Source organism: Choloepus didactylus, chromosome 16 (genome assembly GCF_015220235.1).
Source record: "Choloepus didactylus isolate mChoDid1 chromosome 16, mChoDid1.pri, whole genome shotgun sequence".
NCBI classification, from domain to species: Eukaryota; Metazoa; Chordata; class Mammalia; order Pilosa; family Megalonychidae; genus Choloepus; species Choloepus didactylus.
The window spans coordinates 48424993-48446873 of record NC_051322.1 but is presented as its reverse complement, the minus strand read 5'-3'; the positions used below and the strand labels follow the sequence as shown (position 1 = coordinate 48446873).

The window sequence follows — 21881 nt, the reverse complement described above, 5'->3', positions numbered from 1 at the left end:
GCCGTGTCTCACCTAGCCTCCATCTTAGGTTCTCCCCCCTCCATTATTGATTCATAGATTTCGTATAGTACATTTGATACTGTTGATGAAAAAATGTTAAAATACTACTAACTGTAGTATATAGTTTGCAATAGGTGTATATTTTTTCCCTATATGTCTCTCTGTTATTAACTTCTAGTTGTAGTGTTGTAATTAGTTCTAGTTTCTGAGAGAGATTTCTAATATTTGTATAGTTAACGGTGGACATTATCCATTACAAGATTCATTGTTTTATATATTCCCATCTTTTAACCTCCAGCTTTCCTTCTGGTAACATATGTGACTCTGACCTTACCCTTTCCACCACCTTCACACACCTTTCAACACTGTTATTCTCACAACATGCTACCATCACCCCTGTCCATTTCCAAACATTTAAGTTCACCCTATTTGAACATTCTGCTTATAACAAGCAACCGCTCCCCATTCTTTAGCCTCATTCTATATCCTGGTAACTTATATTTCATGTCTGTGAGTTTACATATTGTAATTAGTTCATATCAATGAGACCCTGCAATATTTACCTTTATGTGTCTGTCTTTTTCACTCAATATAGTGCCCTCAGGGTTTCTTCATCAACCTATTTCTTATAAGATGGTTTTGTTCACGCACCATACATTCCGTCCTAAGTAAACAATAGTTGGTTACCTGTATAGCCACATATTTATGTATTCAGCACCATCGCCACTCTCTATATAAGGACATTTCTGCTTCTTCCACAAAGAAAGAGGAAGAATCATAGAAGGCAGAGAGGCAAAAGAAAAAGAAAAGAGAAAGAGAGAAAAAACAAACCAAAAAAAACTTGATAGCTAGAAAGCGACAAAAGGAAAGATAGCATTAACCTAAAGTAGAATAAAGAGTCTGACAACATCACCAATGCCAGGAGTCCTGTTACCTCCCCACCCCCATATGCATTTAGCTTTGGTATATTGCCTTTGTTATATTAAAGGAAGCATAATACAATGTTTCTGTTAATTATAGTCTCTAGTTTGCATTGATTGTATTATCCCCCCAGTCCCACCCTATTTTTAACACCTTGTAATGTTGACATTTATTTGTTCTACCTCAGGTAAAAACATATTTGTACCTTTTATTGCAACCGTTGAGCACCCTAGGTTTCCCTGAGTTACACAGGCCCAGTCTTTATCGTTCGTCTTTTGTTCCGGTGTTTCACATGGTCCCAGCCTTCCTCTTTCAACCATATTCACAGTCATCTTTGTTCAGTGTACTTACATTGCTGTGCTGCTATCTCCCAAAAGTGTTTCCCAAAGCTCTCACTTCTGTCTTTTCCTTTCTTTCTGCAGTGCTGCCTTTAGTGTTTCCTGTAGAGCTGGTACCTTGTTCACAAACTCGGTCATTGTCTGTCTGTCAGAGAATATTTTAAGCTCTCCCTCATATTTGAAGGATAGTTTTGCCAGATATAGGGTTCTTGGTTGGTGGTTTTTCTCTTTCAGTACCTTAAATATATCACCCCACTTCCTTCTTGCCTCCATGGTTTCTATTGAGAAATCCACACATAGTCTTATCAGGCTTCCTTTGTATGTGATGGATCGCTTCTCTCTTGCTGCTTTCAGGAGTCTCTCTTTATCTTTGATGTTTGATAATCTGATTATTAAGTGTCTTGACGTAGGCCTGTTTGGATCTATTCTGTTTGGGGTGTGCTGCACTTCTTGGATCCATTATTTTATGTCTTTCGTGAAAGATGGGAAATTTTCATTGGTGATTTCCTGTATTATTGCTTCTACCCGTTTTCCCTTCTCTTCTCCTTCTGGGGCACCAATGACAATGTATATTCTTGCTTTTCATTTTGTCCTTAAGTTCCCGGAGATGTTGCTTGTGTTTTTCTATTCTTTTCTCTATCTGTTCTTTTGTGTGTAGGCTTTCAGGTGCCTTGTTCTCCAGTTCCTGAGTGTTTTCTTCGCCTCTTGAGATCTCCTGTTGTATGTTTCCATTGTGTCTTTCATCTCTTGTGTTGTGCCTTTCATTTCCATAGATTTTGCCAGTTGGTTTTTCAAACTTTCAATTTCTACCTTACGTACACCCACTGTTTTCATTATACAGTTCAGTGCTTTCGCCATATCTTCCCTAATCTTTTTGAATTGACTTATTATTAGTTGTTTCAATTCCCGTATCTTAGTTGAAGTGAAGTCTGTTCCTTTGACTGGGCCATAACTTCATTTTTTTTGTGTAGGTTGTAGTTTTCTATTGTCTAGGCATGGTTTCCTTGGTTACCCCAATCGGGTTTTCCCAGACCAGAATGGGCTCAGGTCCCAGAAGGAAGAAATATTCAGTATCTGGCTCCCTTGAGGGTGTGTCTTAGAAAATTGGTACACTCTGTGATGCCTCAGGTCACTGTGCTTTTCTTCCCTGCAGGTTGCGCCTGTCAGCCTGTAACTCCAGACTGGTGTAAGGAGATGTGGCCCTTGGCTGTTTTCCCCCAGGCTTTGGGGTCTGGTTCTGAATGGAAGGCAGGTAGTAGAGCTGGGCCCCACCCCTTTCCTCTTAGAGAAGATAGACCCCCCTAGGGAGAGGTCATTAGTATTTCAGTGGTCTCTCTCTGCCTATGCTATGTCAGCCCTTGTCTGGGTTAGAACACTGGGAACTGAAAATGGCTGAGGCTTTCTCCACTGAGCCAAAAAAGGGACAGAAAGTTCCCCTCTGGACTAGTCTGCAACGACCCTCTGGCTCTCCAAAGTCAGTCATCACCCAGAGCCTCTGTCTGCTTGTTGGGGATTTGTAGCTAGTAGTAAGCTGTTGACACTCGCTAATTAAAACCCCAGTTGGAGCTCAGCTGAGCTATATTCACTTGCTGGGAGAGAGCTTCTCTTTGGCACCACGAGGCTTTGCAGCTTGGACTGTGGGGGGAGGGCGCTCCTGGCTTGGATCCGCAGTTTTTACTTACAGATTTTATGCTGTGATCTTGGGCATTCCTCCCAATTCAGGTTGGGGTATGATGAGTGGACAGTGACGTTTGTTCCCCCAGTTATTCTGGATTATTTACTATTGTTCCTGTTTTTTTTTAGTTGTTCCAGGGAGCCTAACTAGTTTCCCCTCCTCTCTCTGCTGCCATCTTAGATTCTCCCATTCTTTTTGTTTTTTTTTTTTTTAATCTTCATTTTATTGAGATATATTCACATACCACACAGTCATACAAAAGAAATCGTACTTTCGATTGTTTACAGTACCATTACATAGTGGTACATTCATCACCCAAATCAATCACTGACACCTTCATTAGCACACACACAAAAATAACAAGAATAATAATTAGAGTGAAAAAGAGCAATTGAAGTAAAAAAGAACACTGGGTACCTTTGTCTGTTTGTTTCCTTCCCCTATTTTTCTACTCATCCATCCATAAACTAGACAAAGTGGAGTGTGGTCCTTATGGCTTTCCCAATCCCATTGTCACCCCTCATAAGCTACATTTTTATACAACTGTCTTCGAGATTCATGGGTTCTGGGTTGCAGTTTGATAGTTTCAGGTATCCACCACCAGCTACCCCAATTCTTTAGAACCTAAAAAGGGTTGTCTAAAGTGTGCATAAGAGTGCCCACCAGAGTGACCTCTCGGCTCCTTTTGGAATCTCTCTGCCACTGAAGCTTATTTCATTTCCTTTCACATCCCCCTTTTGGTCAAGAAGATGTTCTCCGTCCCACGATGCCAGGTCTACATTCCTCTCCGGGAGTCACACTCCACGTTGCCAGGGAGATTCACTCCCCTGGGTGTCTGATCCCACGTAGGGGGGAGGGCAGTGATTTCACCTTTCAAGTTGGCCTAGCTAGAGAGACAGGGCCACATCCGAGCAACAAAGAGGCACCCGGGAGGAGGCTCCCAGGCACAACCATAGGGAGGCCTAGCCTCTCCCTTGCAGCAACCGTCCTCCCAAGGGTAAAACCTGTGGCAGAGGGCTCAACCCATCAAACCACCAGTCCCCTATGTCTGTGGTCATGTTAGCAAGCATGGAGGTGGGGTAGGCGAATTCCCCTGCATTCTCTACAGGCTCCTCAAGGTGGCACTACATCGTTTTTTTTCCCTTGTTTTTCATTTCTTGTTTTTTTTTTTTTTTTAGCTTTCCCTTCTTTATTAAATCAACTGTATGAAAAAAAGTTAAAAAGAAAACAAACATACAATAAAAGAACATTTCAAAGAGACCATAACAAGGGAGTAAGAAAAAGACAACTAACCTAAGATAACTGCTTAACATCCAACATGTTCCTACTTTACCCCAAGAAAGTTACCTAATATAGCAACATTTCTGTGAACTTGCTCCTACTATATCCATCAGAAATCAACAGACCATAGTCATTCCTGGGCATCCCCAGAACGCAGAACAGCCCATCTGCTCTTCTTGGATTATTGTTCCCCCTTCCTTAATTGCTCTCTATTGCTAGTTCCCCTACATTCTACATTATAAACCATTTGTTTTACATTTTTCAAATTTCACATTAGTGGTAGCATATAATATTTCTCTTTTTGTGCCTGGCTTATTTCGCTCAGCATTATGTCTTCAGGGTTCATCCATGTTGTCATATGTTTCACCAGATCGTTCCTTCTTACTGCCGCATTGTATTCCATCGTGTGTATATACCACATTTTATTTATCCACTCATCTTTTGAAGGACATTTGGGTTGTTTCCATCTCTTGGCAATTGTGAATAATGCTGCTATGAACATTGGCGTGCAGATATCTGTTCGTCTCACTGCTTTCCGATCTTCCGGGTATATACCGAGAAGTGCAATCGCTGGATCGAATGGTAACTCTATATCTAGTTTTCTAAGGAACTGCCAGACTGACTTCCAGAGTGGCTGAACCATTATACTGTCCCACCAACAATGAATAAGAGTTCCAATTTCTCCACATCCCCTCCAGCGTTTGTAGTTTCCTGTTTGTTTAATGGCAGCCATTCTAATCGGTGTTAGATGGTATCTCATTGTGGTCTTAATTTGCATCTCTCTAATAGCTAGTGAAGCTGATCATTTTTTCATGTGTTTCTTGGCCATTTGTATTTCCTCTTCAGAGAACTGTCTTTTCATATCTTTTGCCCATTTTATAATTGGGCCGACTGTACTATTGTCATTGAGTTGTAGGATTTCTTTTATATATGCAAGATATCAGTCTTTTGTCAGATACATGGTTTCCAAAAATTTTTTCCCATTGAGTTGGCTGCCTCTTTACCTTTTTGAGAAATTCCTTTGAGGTTCAGAAACTTCTAAGCTTGAGGAGTTCCCATTTATCTATTTTCTCTTTTGTTGCTTGTGCTTTGGGTGTAAAGTCTAGGAAGTGGCCGCCTAATACAAGGTCTTGAAGATGTTTTCCTACATTATCTTCTAGGAGTTTTATGGTACTTTCTTTTATATTGAGATCTTTGGTCCATTTTGAGTTAATTTTTGTGTAGGGGGTGAGGTAGGGGTCCTCTTTCATTCTTTTGGATATGGATATCCAACTCTCCCAGCCCCATTTGTTGAAAAGACCATTATGACTCAGTTCAGTGACTTTGGGGGCCTTATCAAAGATCAGTCGCCCATAGATCTGAGGGTCTATCTCCGAATTCTCAATTCGATTCCATTGATCTATATGTCTATCTTTGTGCCAGTACCATGCTGTTTTGGCAAGTGTGGCTTTATAATAAGCTTCAAAGTCAGGGAGTGTAAGTCCTCCCACTTCGTTTTTCTTTTTTAGAGTGTCTTTAGCAATTCGAGGCATCTTCCCTTTCCAAATAAATTTGATAACTAGCTTTTCCAAGTCTGCAAAGTAGGTTGTTGGAATTTTGATTGGGATTGCATTGAATCTGATGAGTTTGGGTAGAATTGACATCTTAATGACGTTTAGTCTTCCTATCCATGAACATGGAATATTTTTCCATCTTATAAGGTCCCCTTCTATTTCTTTTAGTAGAGTTATGTAGTTTTCTTTGTATAGGTCTTTTACATCTTTGGTTAAGTTTATTCCTAGGTACTTGATTTTTTTAGTTGTTATTGAAAATGGTATCTTTTTCTTGAGTGTCTCTTCAGTTTCTTCATTTCTAGCATATAGAAACATTACTGACTTATGTGCATTAACCTTGTATCCCGCTACTTTGCTAAATTTGTTTATTAGCTCTAGTAGCTGTATCGTCGATTTCTCAGGGTTTTCTAGATATAAGATCATATCATCTGCAAACAATGACAGTTTTACTACTTCTTTTCCAGTTTGGATGCCTTTTATTTCTTTGTCTTGCCGGATTGCCCTGGCTAGCACTTCCAGCACAATGTTGAATAACAGTGGTGACAGCGGGCGTCCTTGTCTTGTTCCTGATCTTAGAGGGAAGGCTTTCAGTCTCTCACCATTGAGTACTATGCTGGCTGTGGGTTTTTCATATATGCTCTTTATCATGTTGAGGAAGTTTCCTTCAATTCCTACCTTTTGAAGTGTTTTTATCAAAAAGGGATGTTGGATTTTGTCAAATGCTTTTTTAGCATCTATTGAGATGATCAATTGATTTTTCCCTTTTGACTTGTTAGTGTGTTGTAATACATTGATTTTCTTATGTTGAAACATCCTTGCATGCCTGGAATAAACCCCACTTGGTCATGGTGTATGATTTTTTTAATGTGTCTTTGGATTCGATTTGCAAGTATTTTGTTGAGGATTTTTGCATCTGTATTCATTAGGGAGATTGGCCGGTAGTTTTCCTTTTTTGTAGCATCTTTGCCTGGTTTTGGTATTAGATTGATGTTAGCTTCATAAAATGAGTTAGGTAGTGTTCCATTTTCTTCAGTGTTTTGAAAGAGTTTGAGTAAGATTGGTGTCAGTTCTTTCTGGAAAGTTTGGTAGAATTCCCCTGTGAAGCCATCTGGCCCTGGGCATTTATTTGTGGGAAGATTTTTGATGACTGATTGGATCTCTTTGCTTGTGATGGGTTGGTTGAGGTCTTCTATTTCTTCTCTGGTCAGTCTAGGTTGTTCATATGTTTCCAGGAAATTGTCCATTTCCTCTACATTATCCAGTTTGTTGCCATACAGTTGTTCATAATATCCTCTTATAATTTTTTTAATTTCTTCAGGATCTGCAGTTATGTCACCTTTTTCATTCATTATTTTGTTTATATGGGTCTTCTCTCTTTTTGATTTTGTCAGTCTAGCTAGGGGCTTGTCAATCTTGTTGATCTTCTCAAAGAACCAACTTTTGGTGATATTTATCCTCTCTTGTTTTTTTGTTCTCTGTGTCATTTATTTCGGGTTTAATCCTTGTTATTTCTTTTCTTCTACTTGGTTTAGGATTGGTTTGCTGTTCATTTTCTAGCTTCTTCAGTTGATCCATTAGTTCTTTGATTTTGGCTCTTTCTTCCTTTTTAATATATGCGTTTAGTGCTATAAATTTCCCCCTTAGCACTGCTTTTGCTGCATCCCATAGGTTTTGGTATGTTGTGTTCTCATTTTCATTCGTCTCTATATATTTAGCAATTTCTCTTGCTATTTCTTCTTTAACCTACTGATTGTTTAGGAGTGTGTTGTTTAACCTCCAGGTATTTGTGAATTTTCTAAGTCTCTGATGGTTATTGACTTCTAATTGTATTCCATTGTGGTCAGAGAATGTGCTTTGAATAATTTCAATCTTTTTAAATTTATTGAGGCTTGTTTTATGTCCCAGCATATGATCTATTCTGGAGAAAGTTCCATGAGCACTAGAAAAGTATGTGTATCCTGGTGATTTGGGATGTAATGTCCTGTATATGTCTGTTAAATCTAATTCATTTATCAGATTGTTTAGGTTTTCAATTTCCTTATTGGTCTTCTGTCTGGTTGATCTATCTATAGGAGAGAGTGATGTGTTGAAGTCTCCCACAATTATTGTGGAAACATCAATTGCTTCCTTTAGTTTTGCCAGTGTTTCTCTCATGTATTTTGTGGCACCTTGATTGGGTGCATAGACATTTACGATTGTTATTTCTTCTTGCTGAATTGCCCCTTTTATTAGTATGTAGTGGCCTTCTTTGTCTCTCAAAACATCCCTGCATTTGAAGTCTGTTTTATCTGAGATTAATATTGCTACACCTGCTTTCTTTTGGCTGTAGCTTGCATGAAATATTTTTTTCCATCCTTTCACTTTCAGTTTCTTTGTGTCCCTGTGTCTAAGATGAGTCTCTTGTATGCAACATATTGATGGTTCATTTTTTTTGATCCATTCTGCGAATCTATATCTTTTAATTGGGGAGTTTAATCCATTTACATTCAACGTTATAACCGTGAAGGCATTTCTTGAATCAGCCATCTTATCCTTTGGTTTATGTTTGTCATATTTTTCCCCTCTGTCTATTAATATCCTTTATTGTACCCATACCGAATCTCTTTAGTACTGAACCTTTCTCCAAGTCTCTCTGTCCTTTCTTTGTTTCTCTGTCTGTAGGGCTCCCTTTAGTATCTCCAGTAGGGCAGGTCTCTTGTTAGCAAATTCTCTCAGCATTTGTTTGTCTGTGAAAAATTTAAGCTCTCTCTCAAATTTGAAGGAGAGCTTTGCTGGATAAAGTATTCTTGGCTGGAAATTTTTCTCACTCAGAATTTTAAATATATTGTGCCACTGCCTTCTGGCCTCCATGGTGGCTGCTGAGTAGTCACTACTTAGTCTTATGCTGTTTCCTTTGTATGTGGTGAATTGCTTTTCTCTTGCTGCTTTCAGAACTTGCTCCTTCTCTTCTGTGTTTGACAGTGTGATCGGTATATGTCTCGGAGTGGGTTTATTTGGATTTATTCTATTTGGGGTTCGCTGAGCATTTATGATTTGTGTATTTATGTTGTTTAGAAGATTTGGGAAGTTTTCCCCAACAATTTCTTTGAATACTCTTCCTAGACCTTTACCCTTTTCTTCCCCTTCTGGGACACCAATGAGTCTTATATTCGGACGTTTCATATTATCTATCATATCCCTGAGGTCCATTTCGATTTTTTCAATTTTTTTCCCCATTCTTTCTTTTATGCTTTCATTTTCCATTCTGTCATCTTCGAGGTCACTGATTTGTTGTTCAACTTCCTCTAGTCTTGTACTATGAGTGTCCAGAATCTTTTTAATTTGCTCAACAGTTTCTTTAATTTCCATAAGATCATCCATTTTTTTATTTAGTCTTGCAATGTCTTCTTTATGCTCTTCTAGGGTCTTCTTGATTTCCTTTGTCTCCCGTACTATGGTCTCATTGTTCGTCTTTAGTTCTTTGAGTAGCTGCTCTAGGTGCTGTGTCTGTTCTGATCTTTTGATTTGGGTGCTTGGGCTTGGGTTATCCATATCGTCTGGTTTTTTCATATGCTTTATAATTTTCTGTTGTTTTTGGCCTCGTGGCATTTGCTGAACTTGATAGGGTTCTTTTAGGATTTGTAGACCAATTGAAGTCCTTATCTCTAATTTATCAGATCTACAGCTTCGTGGAGTACACTTTCTCTAACTAACCAGCAGGTGGCGTCCACGAGCCACCTGTTCTCCACAAGCCAGTTCTCCCCTGCTTAGCCTTTTTGGTGAATGGGGGAGTGAGTCTTGTGGGGTCCAATTGGTGTACCAAGCTTGCGTGTGTAGTTGGTGTTGCCTGCCCTGTATATGGGGCGTGTGTCTGGGCAGTCGGGGGGGGGTGGCTCTAACAATCAAATCTCCCTGGTGATCCTAGAGTTTTAAAGCTGCTGCAATAGTCTAATCCTTCAGTTCAGTCCTGCCACAGTTTGTCTCTGCCACTGACCCACAAGTCCTTGGTATTGGCGTATGGCTCCTGAGACTTGCAAGTGGGCCCCTCTTCCAGGCCGTGCACCCCGGGTCCTCTGTTGAGGGATGACTGTGCTATGTCACAGGTGAGTGCCGTCCCCCAGGGCAGTTCTGGGCTGCTGGGCTGTGTAGGGAGGCTCCCAGTCTGCTCAAATGATGGCTGAATGGGGCTTTGTTAATTCACACTGCTCTACCTTCCCAACTCTGGGACAATCAACTGAGGTTGCAGGGAAGGCTAATGTCCACGCCCAGTTTTGTGGTGTGTGCCTGTTATTTGAAGCACTTCTGTCACACTGGGTTGTCTGGGGCAGTTCTGGGCTATGGGGCTGGCGATGGGCAGGAGTGTTTCCTGTCCACCAGGATGATGGCTGTGAGTGGACACCCCCCTTTTCTTGGGAAGTTGTGGTGTTTAGTGAATTTTCTCAGCCACTGGATTATTGCGTTTTGTCTCAGAGCTCTCCTAGTTCTACTCTTGACTTGACCTGCCCAAATTGTAAGTCTTTGAAGCTTTCTGTATTGGGCTTCTTAGAGTAATTGTTTTAGAAAAAGAAAAGAGGATTAAAAAAAAAAAAAAAAAAAAGGGCCCTCCTCAGAGATCTAATGGGTTATTGAAATGCTAAGAGAGAAAGCAACCAGGGCCATTAAGGAAAGGTCCACAGGGCAGAGAGATCAGCGTTTGTTCGGGATTTGCATATGCGCCTCAGGGCCTGAGCTCGGGCCTGAGCTCGGGCCTGAGCTCTGCCCTTCCCCTTTCTATGTTCACCAGAACTCCAAAAATCCTCTGCTTTTAGTTTGGAGTTTTTCGTGTTGTTTTTTTTTTCTATGCCTGTCTCCTCTCTGCTGGGCTGGCTGCTCTCAGATTCTCTGGTGTCTGTTCTCCGTCTATCTATGGTTGGAGTTTGGATCAGCAGAATGAGTTTCCGATAAGGGCTGCCACTGCAGTTCTCCCTTCTTCTTCCCGGAGCTGACAGCCCCTCCTCCCACGGGACTGAGCCTGGCAGGGAGGGGCGCGGGTCCCCTGGCTGCAAAAACTTACAGATTTCGCTGATCTCAGCAGTTCCACGTTTTCATGAGTGTTGTATGAAGTATGCCCAAAGTCAGATTGCTCTGTGGTGTCCAGTCCACGCAGTTCCTGGCTTTCTACCTACTTTCCTGGAGGAGTAACTAAAACATACAGCTCACCAGTCTGCCATCTTGCCCCGCCTCCTGACCCTTCCTTCTTTCCCATTCTTCTTTGAATGCTTGGTAGAATTCACATGTGAAACCATCTGTTCCTGGGCTTTTCCTTTATGGGAGCTTTTTGATGACCTACTCAGTCTCGTTACTTGTGATTGGTTTGTTGAAGTCATCTATTTCTTCTCGGATCAGGGTTGGTTGATGCTTTTCTAGTAAGTTGTCCATTTTGTGTAAATTGTCTAGTTTATTAGCATATAGTTGCTCATATTATTGTCTCATTATGTTCTTTATTTCTGCAGAGTCAGTTGTTATGTTTCCTTTCCCGTTTCTGATTGCATTTGTTTGCATCTGCTCTCTTTTGTTAGCCTTGCTCAGGGTCCGTCAATTTTGTTGATATCCTTGACGAACCGGCTTTTGGTTTTGTTGATTCTCTACTGTTTTCCTGTTCTCAGTTTCATTTATTTCTGCTCTAATCTTTGTTATTTCTTTCCTTCTGTTTGCTTTGTGGTTTGTTTCCTATTCTTTCTCTAGTTCTTCCAGGTGGACAGTTAATTCCTCAATTTTTGCTCTGTCTGTTTTAATATAGGCATTTAGGTCAATAAATATTCCTCTCAACACTGCCTTTGCTGCATCCCATCAGTTTTGATATGTTGTGTTTTCATTGTCATTTGCCTCAAGGTATTTACTAATTTCTCTTATAATTTCTTCCTTTCCCTACTGGTTTTCTAAGAGTGTGTTGTTTAGTTTCCATATATTTGTGAATTTTACAATCTCCTGCCTGTTATTTATTTCCAGCTTCATTATGTTATGATCCAAGAAAGTGTTTTTTATAATATCAATATTTTTAAGTTAGTTGAGACTTGCTTTGTGACCCAACATGTGTTCTATCCTAAAGACTGTTCCATGAGCACTTCAGAAAAACGTGTATCTTGCTGTTGTGGGTGTGTAGTGTTCTATAAATGTCTGTCAAGTCTAGTTCATTTATCATACAATTCAACATCTGTTTACTTATTGATCCTCTGTCTAGATGTTCTGTGCATTGATGAGGGTGGTGTATTGAAGTCTCCAACTATTATTGTAGTTACCTACTTCTCCATTCAGTGTTCTCAGTATTTGCCTCATGAATTTTTGGTCAACCTGGCTTGGTGCCTAAATGTTTATGATTGTTATGTTTTCTTGATGAATTGACCCTTTTATTAATATATAGTGTCCTTCTTTGTCTCTTTTAATTGTTTGCTGTTTGAAAGCTACTCCTGCTTTTTTCTGGTTGCTGTTTGAGTGAAATATCTTTTTCCAACCTTTCGTTTTCAGCCTATTTTTGTCCTTGTGTCTAAAGTGAGTTTCTTGTAGACAGCATATAGATGGTTCCTGTGTTTTATCCATTTTGCCTGTCTGTGTCTTTTCATTGGGGAGTTTAATCCATTAACATTTAGTGTTATTATTGTAAGGGCAGTACTTTTTCCTACCATTTTGTCTTTTGGATTTTATATGTCATGCCTTATTTTTTCCTCTTTCTCCTTTTATCCTTCCTGATAATCTTCATTTCTACAGTCTTCTCCAAACCTCTCTCTCCTGTCTTTTCCGATCAGCCTGTAGCATTCCTTTTAGTATTTCTTGGTGCACTGGTCTCTTATTCAGAAACACTCTCAGTGTCTGTTTGTCTGAAAATATTTTAATCTCTCCCTCATTTTGGAAGGACAGTTTTGCTATATATAGAATTCTTGGTTGGCAGTTCTTCTCTTTCATTATCTTAAATATATCATACCACTGTCTTCTCACCTCCACGTGGAGAAATCTGTACATAGTCTTATCGAGCTTCCCTTGTATGTGATGGATTGCTTTTCTCTTGCTGCTATCAGAATTCTCACTTTGTCTTTGACATTGGATCATCTGATGAGTACGTGTCTTGGAGCATGTCTGTTGGGGTCTGTTCTGTTTGGGGTGTGCTGTACTTCTTGAATCTGTAGTTTTCTGTCATTCATAAGAGTTGGGAAATTTTCAGTAATTATTTTTTCTATTCTTTCTGCCACCTTTCCCCTCTTTTCCCTCTGGGACACCCATAACATATATATTGGTGCGCTTCATGTTTTCACTCAGCTCCCTAAGACCCAGCTCGTATTTTTCCATTCTTATCACCATCTGTTCTTTTGTATGTATGAATTCAAATATCTATTTTCCAATTTCACTGATCCTTTCTTCTCCCTGTTCAAATCTACTGTTGTATCCTTCCATTGTCTTTTTCATCTCCTACTTTATGCCCTTCATTCCTATAAGATCTGCGATTTGTTTTTTTAAGTTTATGACTTCTGTATGGTCATCCAGTGTCTTCCTTATGTACTTCATCTCTTTTGCTATATCTTCCCTGAGTTCATTGACTTGATTTTTTAATTCATTTAGGAGATTTGTTTGAACATCTTTAATTAGTTCTTCCTTCAGTTCATTGATTTGATTTAGCATTAGTTGCCTTAACTGCTGTATCTTGGTTGAACTATTACTTTGTTCCTTTGGCTGGTCCATCTGACTTTCTTCATTAATTTATTCTGGAGCTCATTTTCACTCTTCTACCTAGGGTTTTCTTATTGGTTGGCTTTGTTCTATAATGTTTGGTGTTTAGTTCAGTTTATTCTAGGCCTCTGACAGGTTCTACTTAGTTGATTGGAGTTTTTCACCTCTTGTTTTTCTGTTTCTCACCCTGCCTCTCTGTAGCCTTTTTGTGTGAGGTTCTCCTCCCATATGGTCAACCCCAGTCAGGTTTTCCCGGTCAGGAGGAGGGTATGGAGTTTCCTTGAGATAGAGACCCTCCTGTGAAGCCCTTAGACTCTGTGTTTTTCCTGTGCTGTCCAGCACATGGTGGTTGCCAGCCTGCAGCTCCCCCACTAGTGTGAGGAGGTATGGAGCCTTTAGTTCTCCCGGTGTCCCTGACCCTGACCCTGTCGGGGGCATGGCTAACTGAAGCTCATTTTTGAATTCCAGCCCTTGGACTCTGAGTTCTGTCACTGGACCTGGGCCATGCCCCCCATTTCTTAGGAAGGTATCATCTTTAGCGAATTGTCTCTGCCAGTAGACTTACTGCTTTGTCTCTCAGAGCTGTCTTAGCTCTGCTCTTGCCTGGGCCCAAATTGCAAGTCTTTGAGGCTTTCTGTAATGGACTTCTTAGAATCGTTATTTTAAAAAGAAAAAGAGGAAAGGATAAATAAAAAGAAAAGAAGAGCCCAGTATAGAATATTTAAAGAAAAGCCCTTTAATTCAGTCCTTGCAGTTCTGATGGGCTATTGAAATGCAAAAAGACAAAGAGCTGGAGGTGACTAATTAATGGAACAATCAAGCAGAAAAACCAGCTTTTTAAAGAAGGGCCCTGGCTCCCTGGATTTGCATATGTGCCTTATTCTGTTTGAGCCTGGCCCTTCTCCATATTATGTTCTCCCCTAACTCCAAAAATCTGTTTTTATTTATTTTTTTGCTCTTTTTGCTAGTTCTTTCTCCTTTTTGCCGGGCTAACTGCTTCCAGATTCTCTGGTGTCTGGTCTCAGTTTATCTATGTTTGGAGTTTTTGATCAACAGTCTGAGTTTGTTAATCAGTGCTGCAACTGCAGTTCTCCCTCCTGGTTCTGAGCCCCAATGGCCCCTCTTCCTTTGGGATTGTGCCTGGCAGGGAGGGGTGTGGGCCGCCTGTCCACGAGACCTTACAGATTTCGCTGATCTCAACTGTTCCATGTGTTCGTGAGTGTTCTTTGAAGTATGTCCAAACTCAAATTCCTCTGTTGTATCCAGTCCATGCAGTTCCTGGCTATCTACCAACTGCCCCAGAGGAGTAAATAAAACCCACACCTCACCACTCCACCATCTTGCCCCACCATAGTTTTAAGTGAAAGGTGGCATCTTGGTCTTGTTTACTTTGAATTGTTTTGATTACTGGTTATGTTGAATGTTTTTAATGTTTTAATTCCTAAATCATTTTAATTGGTAATCACTTGTAATGTTACTTTAGTACTATTAGCTACTACTTGTTGAACACTTTCCAAAGTAACAAATACTGTGATAATTTTATATGCATTATCTATTTCACCGTTCTGAATAATCCTATGAAGTATATATACTTTCGTCATCTTATGGGTGAGGAAACTGATGTTAGAGAGGAAGAGTGACTTATTGAATGCCACATAATAAGGAAATCCAGACCCTTTGGTCTATTTATTACACTCTTACCTCTCAACTTCTTTTAGCAGGGATGAGGAAGGTAGGTATATTTGTGTTTGTAGCGGATTGGATTAAGTGTGTACCTACTTAGGCTAGATCCCAGATATAGACATTTGTGATTTATCTGGTTGTCCTAAAAGCAAAATAATACAGTTTGGTATTTTGTGGGCTAGAGGAGATGTACTGTATCACTTGTTTATGTGTAATCATAGGAAAGAAAATAGTAATTGTTTTCTCTAGTTTATGTATCACAAATGTCTGGTTTAGTTTCTGTAGAAAATGTTTCCTGACTGCAATGAGAGAAAGCGGAATACATTGTCCCCTCTGCCGTGGAAATGTGACTAGAAGAGAAAGAGCATGTCCTGAACGGGCCTTAGACCTTGAAAATGTCATGAGGAAGTTTTCTGGTAGCTGCAGATGCTGTGCAAAACAGGTATAGTAAATGTGACGTAACTTTTCTTTTAGACTCTATACTGAAATTCCAGGTGGGTGGGTGCTAATGTAAAGAGAAAGAGGTTATTTAGATTTGTGCAGAAAAGGCCAAAAGAGCTGTGTTTATCAATCTCACTAGATTATAAACTTAATTCGCCAAGAATTTTAACATGTTATTTTTCTCAAAGTAATCATTTGTTGATTACCTACTAAATGAGCTAAATGAGCATAGTGGCATTTAACTCATATAAACCCCATTCTGATACAACCTCAACCCTTACATAGTTTTTCTGATGGTAGCATATGTATTGCAACTTGTGCACAGAAATATTAGTATGACCATAGATTTATGTAGTCAAGGAATTTTCTGGCTGTCCATTTGATGTATGTATGTATTTATTTAAGAAATCACAAAATATTTAGCAGAACACTTTGCTTAGTTTTTAAGGAACTGGTGGGAAAATCAGATGCTATCAGATAACTGGCATTAAAAATTCTCCAATCTAGATTTTATAATTTCATCATTTGGAGAAGGAGTGAAATGAAGAGGTGTGGTTGGATTTTGAGTATGTACATGTTTTTATGGATTTATTGCAGACATTTTTTCTAACAGCTAATAGAGTTAGTAAAACCAGTTGCTATTTCATGCATTCATTCGAGTCAGATCTGCTTTTGCATTTCTTTGAGAAAGGTGTTTAACTGATAAACTGATCGGGCAGTGGAGTGAAGCTGGAAAATACACTTGAGAGATTCTAGTTTTACTCAAAAAGAAATTGAAAAATGTTCCAAGTTTTAACTGGGAACTTAATTCTTTAAGCTCTTTCTTACAGCCAGTTTGCAGTACATAAAGGATAAATGCCCAATAGCGTGAGACCACTTCTTAATACTTTTAATTGTATTTTTCATCTATTAGTAGTAGCATTTTCTTTTCAAAAGCTCAAGTGTAAAATTGTTAATATATTTTGTGGTGAGGCTATGGATAGCTGGACCCTTATCCATTGTCTTTGCATGAGATGGATGGAAACATATTACCTATTTTTGGCTCCTACTAAAGGATTAAATCATTTACTTAAAAAAAAAACCCTCTTTTTAAATGGAATATTTAGTAAACTCTTGTTGATAATATTTCAAATCTTTTGCATTCATTTTAAGTTAAAAACCACATTAAATTTTAATCAATTTACAGATTAAATTCTATCGTATGAGACATCATTACAAATCTTGTAAGAAGTATCAGGATGAATATGGTGTTTCTTCTGTCATTCCAAACTTTCAGATCTCTCAAGATTCAGTAGGGAACAGGTAAGCAATATTTATTCCTAAAAAGAGAATTTTTATAATGGAAATAGAAACTGTTTGGGGGCTATGATAAGGTGTTTTTTGTTTCCTTTTGGTTTTGTTTCTTAAGTAACAGAACTACAGAATTTGGCTTCAAAGTTTATTGGCACATGTAAGATTGCATCTGGGAGATCAACTTCATGATATATTTAAAATCATTCTAAGAATGTGTATTTCTTTGAATATACCAATAGACTTGGGAGTTGAAAGGTATTTTCCCTTACTGATTTTGCCAGAAAATTCCTAGAGAAAATCTTTCGGTAATATACTTGCAAAAAGGGACTAGAGTCCCTTTTTTCTCTTTATTATATAAGGTTTGAAATTTTTAGGTTGAATTTATTTGTTCTGGTAAAATTTCATTTAAAAGTTTGACTTGGTACTCTTAGGTACTACTAAATTCTTCTGTTTTAATCTCAATTTTTTTAAAGCTAGCTTTTGGCTTGATATGTATTTTATTCATTTCATACTTGTATATATTAAATTTTTTCAACATGTTTTTTACACAGAAGAATGGCCAGAATGCACATGTATGTTTTAAAAATACTGATAAAACAAATACCCACTTACCTATTAATTCAGGTCCAGAAATAGAGCATTTTTCAGTACCTTCGAAACTCCTTGTGAGCCCCTGCCGATTTGAAACTGCCCCCTATCTTCACCCTCCCAATACGCCATCTTCTTTCCCTTGTTTCTCTTTATAATGTTACCATTCATGCATGTACTTTTAACAATGGATTGTTTAATTTTGAAAAACTCAGTAGCAAGCACACACATAACTGTATAAGGAAAGGCAGTGTTCCTACTATTCTAAAAAGACTCCCAAGAGACAATATGTTAAGCACCCTCTCAAATTTTTTATTTTTATAGTCGTTCATTTCACAATGTATGTTGCTAATTTTCAGTAATTTAACCAATTGTAAGCCCTCTATATTCATCACACTGCAGATAGGTTACTGTCCCCATCCCTCAGTTGAAACTGTTTTGGTATAAAGGTCTTTAGTAATTTTCTTATTACCCTGTCTGGTAGAATTCTTTTAGATTCTCATTTTAACTCGACTTCTTAGTGTCACTGGATGAAATTGGTCACTCCCAATCTTGTGATCTTTAATCCCCTTGAGTGCTTTCACTTACACTTTCCTTTTTATTGTATTACTGCTGTATTGTGATTACCTTTTTATATGTTATTGCACCCAGTAGATTAAGTTCTTAAGTGTGATGTTGGTGTTTGTCTTGTTCAGTGTTTTTTTCTTCAGCTCTTGGCAAACTTCCTAATATGTATGACTTGTGCAATCATTGTTAAATGTTGAAATGACTTTTCTTCCTGGGAGATATACCTTCCTCTACCGTACTCCTTAGATCCAACTGGTTACATGTACTATTGATGACTAATGTCTGTATTCTTCATTGGTTTTTTTTGTCTTTTTTCTATCTTGTCCCTTTTCTGACACAGGCTTTCATCAGCTCTCACTTGAACCATTGAAACAGACTTGTAAAAAATTTTATTTTCAAATACTTTCAAATTTACAGGACAATACAAAAACAATACAAAATCCATAGAGAAATCCAATATACCCCTATCCTTCCAGCTACCCAGATCTAATTTTAACATTTGCCACATTTGTCATGTCATTGTCTATCCATCTTATCTACCTATTTTTTAAATTCATGTTTTGAACACTTCAATATAGGTTATATACATCGTGCTCCTTGAACACTTGTTACTATTATGTACATTTCCTAAGAACAAGGATATTCACTTATTTAACCACCTTAAGTGCAGTTCTCAAGTTCAGGAAATTTAACATTAATATAAATAAAGCTTACAGTCTATATTCCAGTTTTTTCATGTCCCAATATTGTCCCTTTAAGCCTTTTCTCCTCCCTTACTAGATCCTATCCAGGCTCATGCATTGCATTTAATTGTCTTTTTTAGTTGCCCTTTTTTTTTTTTTTTTTTTTGATTGTGGGGACATAAATATCATGTAAACATTACCGTCTCAACCAAGTTCAAGTATACCGTTCAGTATGATTAGTTACATTTGTCATATTGTTATACCCTCACCTCACATTCGTCATATTGTTATACCCTCACCACTTTCCATTACTAAAACTTATGTGTTAACCCATTGTGCTTTACATAATTACATAACTCCCCATTTTGCCTCCCGCTATCCCTGGCAACCTGTATTCTAATTTCTGTCTCTGAACTTACAGATTCTCCAGTATTATCTTTGTAGTTACCATGGGGCTTAAATTTAATGTCTTGGAGCTGTAACAGTCTTGTTTGCTTTGGTACTGACTTAACCTCAATAGTATACAGAAACATATTTTCCTGTGCCCCTCCATACCCCTACCTTTATGTAGTTCTTTTCACAGGTTACATGTTTGTACATTGAGTCCAAAACCACTGATTTCTTTTAGATCCTGTAGGAGTAAAAAGTGGTTACAAATAGAAAATACAATAGTAATATATATAACATATGTGAATGTTATAAATGTATTCATAATATAAATACATTTATATTTACCCACATCCTTACAGAGATCTTAATTTTTTCGTGTAGCTTTGATCTATTGTCTATCGTCCTTTCTTTCAACCTGCAGAACTCTTTTTAGCATCTCTTGTAGAACCTGTGTAGTGGTGATTTATTCCCTAAACTTTGTTTATTTGGGAATATCTTAATCTCTCATTTTTGAAAGATATTTTTGGTGGATGTAGAATGTTTGGTTGGCAGTTTCTTGCTTTCAGCACTTTAAATATGTCGTCCCACTGCCTTCTTGCCTCTGGTTTCCGGTGAGAAATCAGTGCTTAATCTTATTGAGGCTTCCCTTGTAGCTAACACATAGCTTCTCTTTTGCTGCTTTCAGAATTCTCTTTTATCTTTGGTGTTCAGCAATGGTTACAATATACCACATTGTGGTTCTATTTGGGTGTATCCTGTTTGGAGTTTGTTGATCATCTTGGATGAGTCTATTTGTCTTATGTTAAGTTTGGGGCTTTTTCAGCCATTACTTCTTTGACTATTCTGTCTACCCCTTTCTTCTCCTGTTGGAACTCCTACAATGTGCATATTGGTGTGCTTAATGGTTCCTAAAGGTTGCTCAGGATCTGTCCACTTTTCTTTCTTTCTTTCTATTTTCTGCTCCTCAGATTAGATGATTTCAATTGTCTTATTTTCAAGTTCTCTGATTCTTCTGCCAGCTCCAGTCTTTTTTTTTTTCCCAAAACCCCTGATTTATCATTACACTTGATGTATTTTAGATCCTGTAGGAAGTAAATAGTGGAGTTACAAATCAAAACTATGGTAGTATTGGTATTTATATTTACCATGTGATCTTTACTGGAAGTCTTTATTTTTTCATGTGGTTTCAATCAATTGTTTAGTGTCCCTTCCTTTCAGGCTGTACAATTCCCTTTAGCATTTCTTATAGGACTGATCTACTGGTGATAAAGTCCCTCAGCTTTTGATTATTTGGGAATGTTTTCATCTCCCCCTCATTTTTAACCTCCGGTGTTTGTGAATTTTCTGAGTCTCTGATGATTATTGACTTCTATTTGTATTCCATTGTGGTCAGAGAATGTGCTTTGAATAATTTCAATTTTTTAAAATTTATTGAGGCTTGTTTTATGTCCCAGCATATGGTCTATTCTAGAGAGAGTTCCGTGATCACTAGAGAAGAATGTGTATCCTGGTTATTTCGGATGTAATGTAATGTTCTATATATGTCTGTTAAATCTCTCTCTCTCTCTCTCTCTCTCCTTTCTTTGTTTCTCTGTCAGTAGGGCTCCCTTTAGTATCTGAAGTAGGGCAGGTCTTTTATTAGCAAAATCTCTCAGCATTTTTTTTTTTTAAATTAGAGCTCTCCCTCAAATTTGAAGGAGAGTTTTGCTGGATGAAGTATTCTTGGTTGGAAATTTTTCTCTCTCAGAATTTTAAATATGTCATGCCACTGCCTTCTCGCTTCCCTGGTGGCCGCTGAGTAGTCACAACTTAGTCTTATGTTGTTTCCTTTGTATGTGGTGAATTGCTTTTCTCTTGCTGCTTTCAGAACTTGCTCCTTCTTTTCAGTATTTGAGAGTCTGATCAGAATATGTCTTGGAGTGGGTTTATTTGGACTTATTCTACTAGGAGTTCAGTGGGCATTTATGCTTTGTGCATTTATATTGTGTAGAAGGTTTGGGAAGTTTTCCCCAGCAATTTCTTTGACTACTCTTTCTAGACCTTTACCCTTCTCTTCCCCTTCTGGGACACGAGTGAGTCTTAAATTTGGACGTTTTATTTTATCTATCATATCTTTGAGATCCATTTTGATTTTTTTCCCCATTCTTTCTTTTGTTCTTTCATTTTCTGTTCTGTGGTTCTCGAGGTCGCTGAGTCATCATTCAGCTTCCTGTAGTCTTGTACTGTGAGTTTCCAGAATCTTTTTAATTTGGTCAACAGTTTCTTTTATTTCCATAAGATCATCTATTTTTTTTAATTTACTCTTGCAATTTCTTTTTTTTTTTTTTTTTGGTATTTATATTTACCATGTGATCTTTACTGGAATACTTTATTTCTTCTTGTAGTTTCAGTCAATTGTTTAGTGTCCCTTCCTTTCAGCCTGCTCAACTCCCTTTATTTTTATTTTATTTATTTTTTTAATCTTCATTTTATTGAGATATATTCACATACCACGCAGTCATACAAAACAAATCGCACTTTTGATTGTTCACAGTACCATTACATAGTTGTACATTCATCACCTAAATCAATCCCTGACACCTTCATTAGCACACACACAAAAATAACAAGAATAATAATTAGAGTGAAAAAGAGCAATTGAAGTAAAAAAGAACACTGGGTACCTTTGTCTGTTTGTTTCCTTCCCCTATTTTTCTACTCATCCATCCATAAACTAGACAAAGTGGAGTGTGGTCCTTATGGCTTTCCCAATCCCATTGTCACCCCTCATAAGCTACATTTTTATACAACT

The 21881-nt window shown here is 38.1% G+C and overlaps 1 protein-coding gene across 4 annotated transcripts in view; it reads left to right on the top strand.

Moving 5' to 3' along the window:
* Positions 1 to 21881, top strand: part of RNF138 (ring finger protein 138) — a 74780-nt gene that overhangs the window by 20481 nt on the left and 32418 nt on the right. For 3 of the 4 annotated variants that reach the window (XM_037806374.1, XM_037806373.1, XM_037806375.1), the window contains 2 exons: positions 15405 to 15570; positions 16756 to 16871. The exons of the other annotated variant lie outside the window; for it this stretch is intronic. In XM_037806374.1, the coding sequence (XP_037662302.1) occupies positions 15405 to 15570; positions 16756 to 16871 (282 nt within the window). The remainder of the gene's footprint in view (positions 1 to 15404; positions 15571 to 16755; positions 16872 to 21881) is intronic. 4 annotated transcript variants of the gene reach the window in all.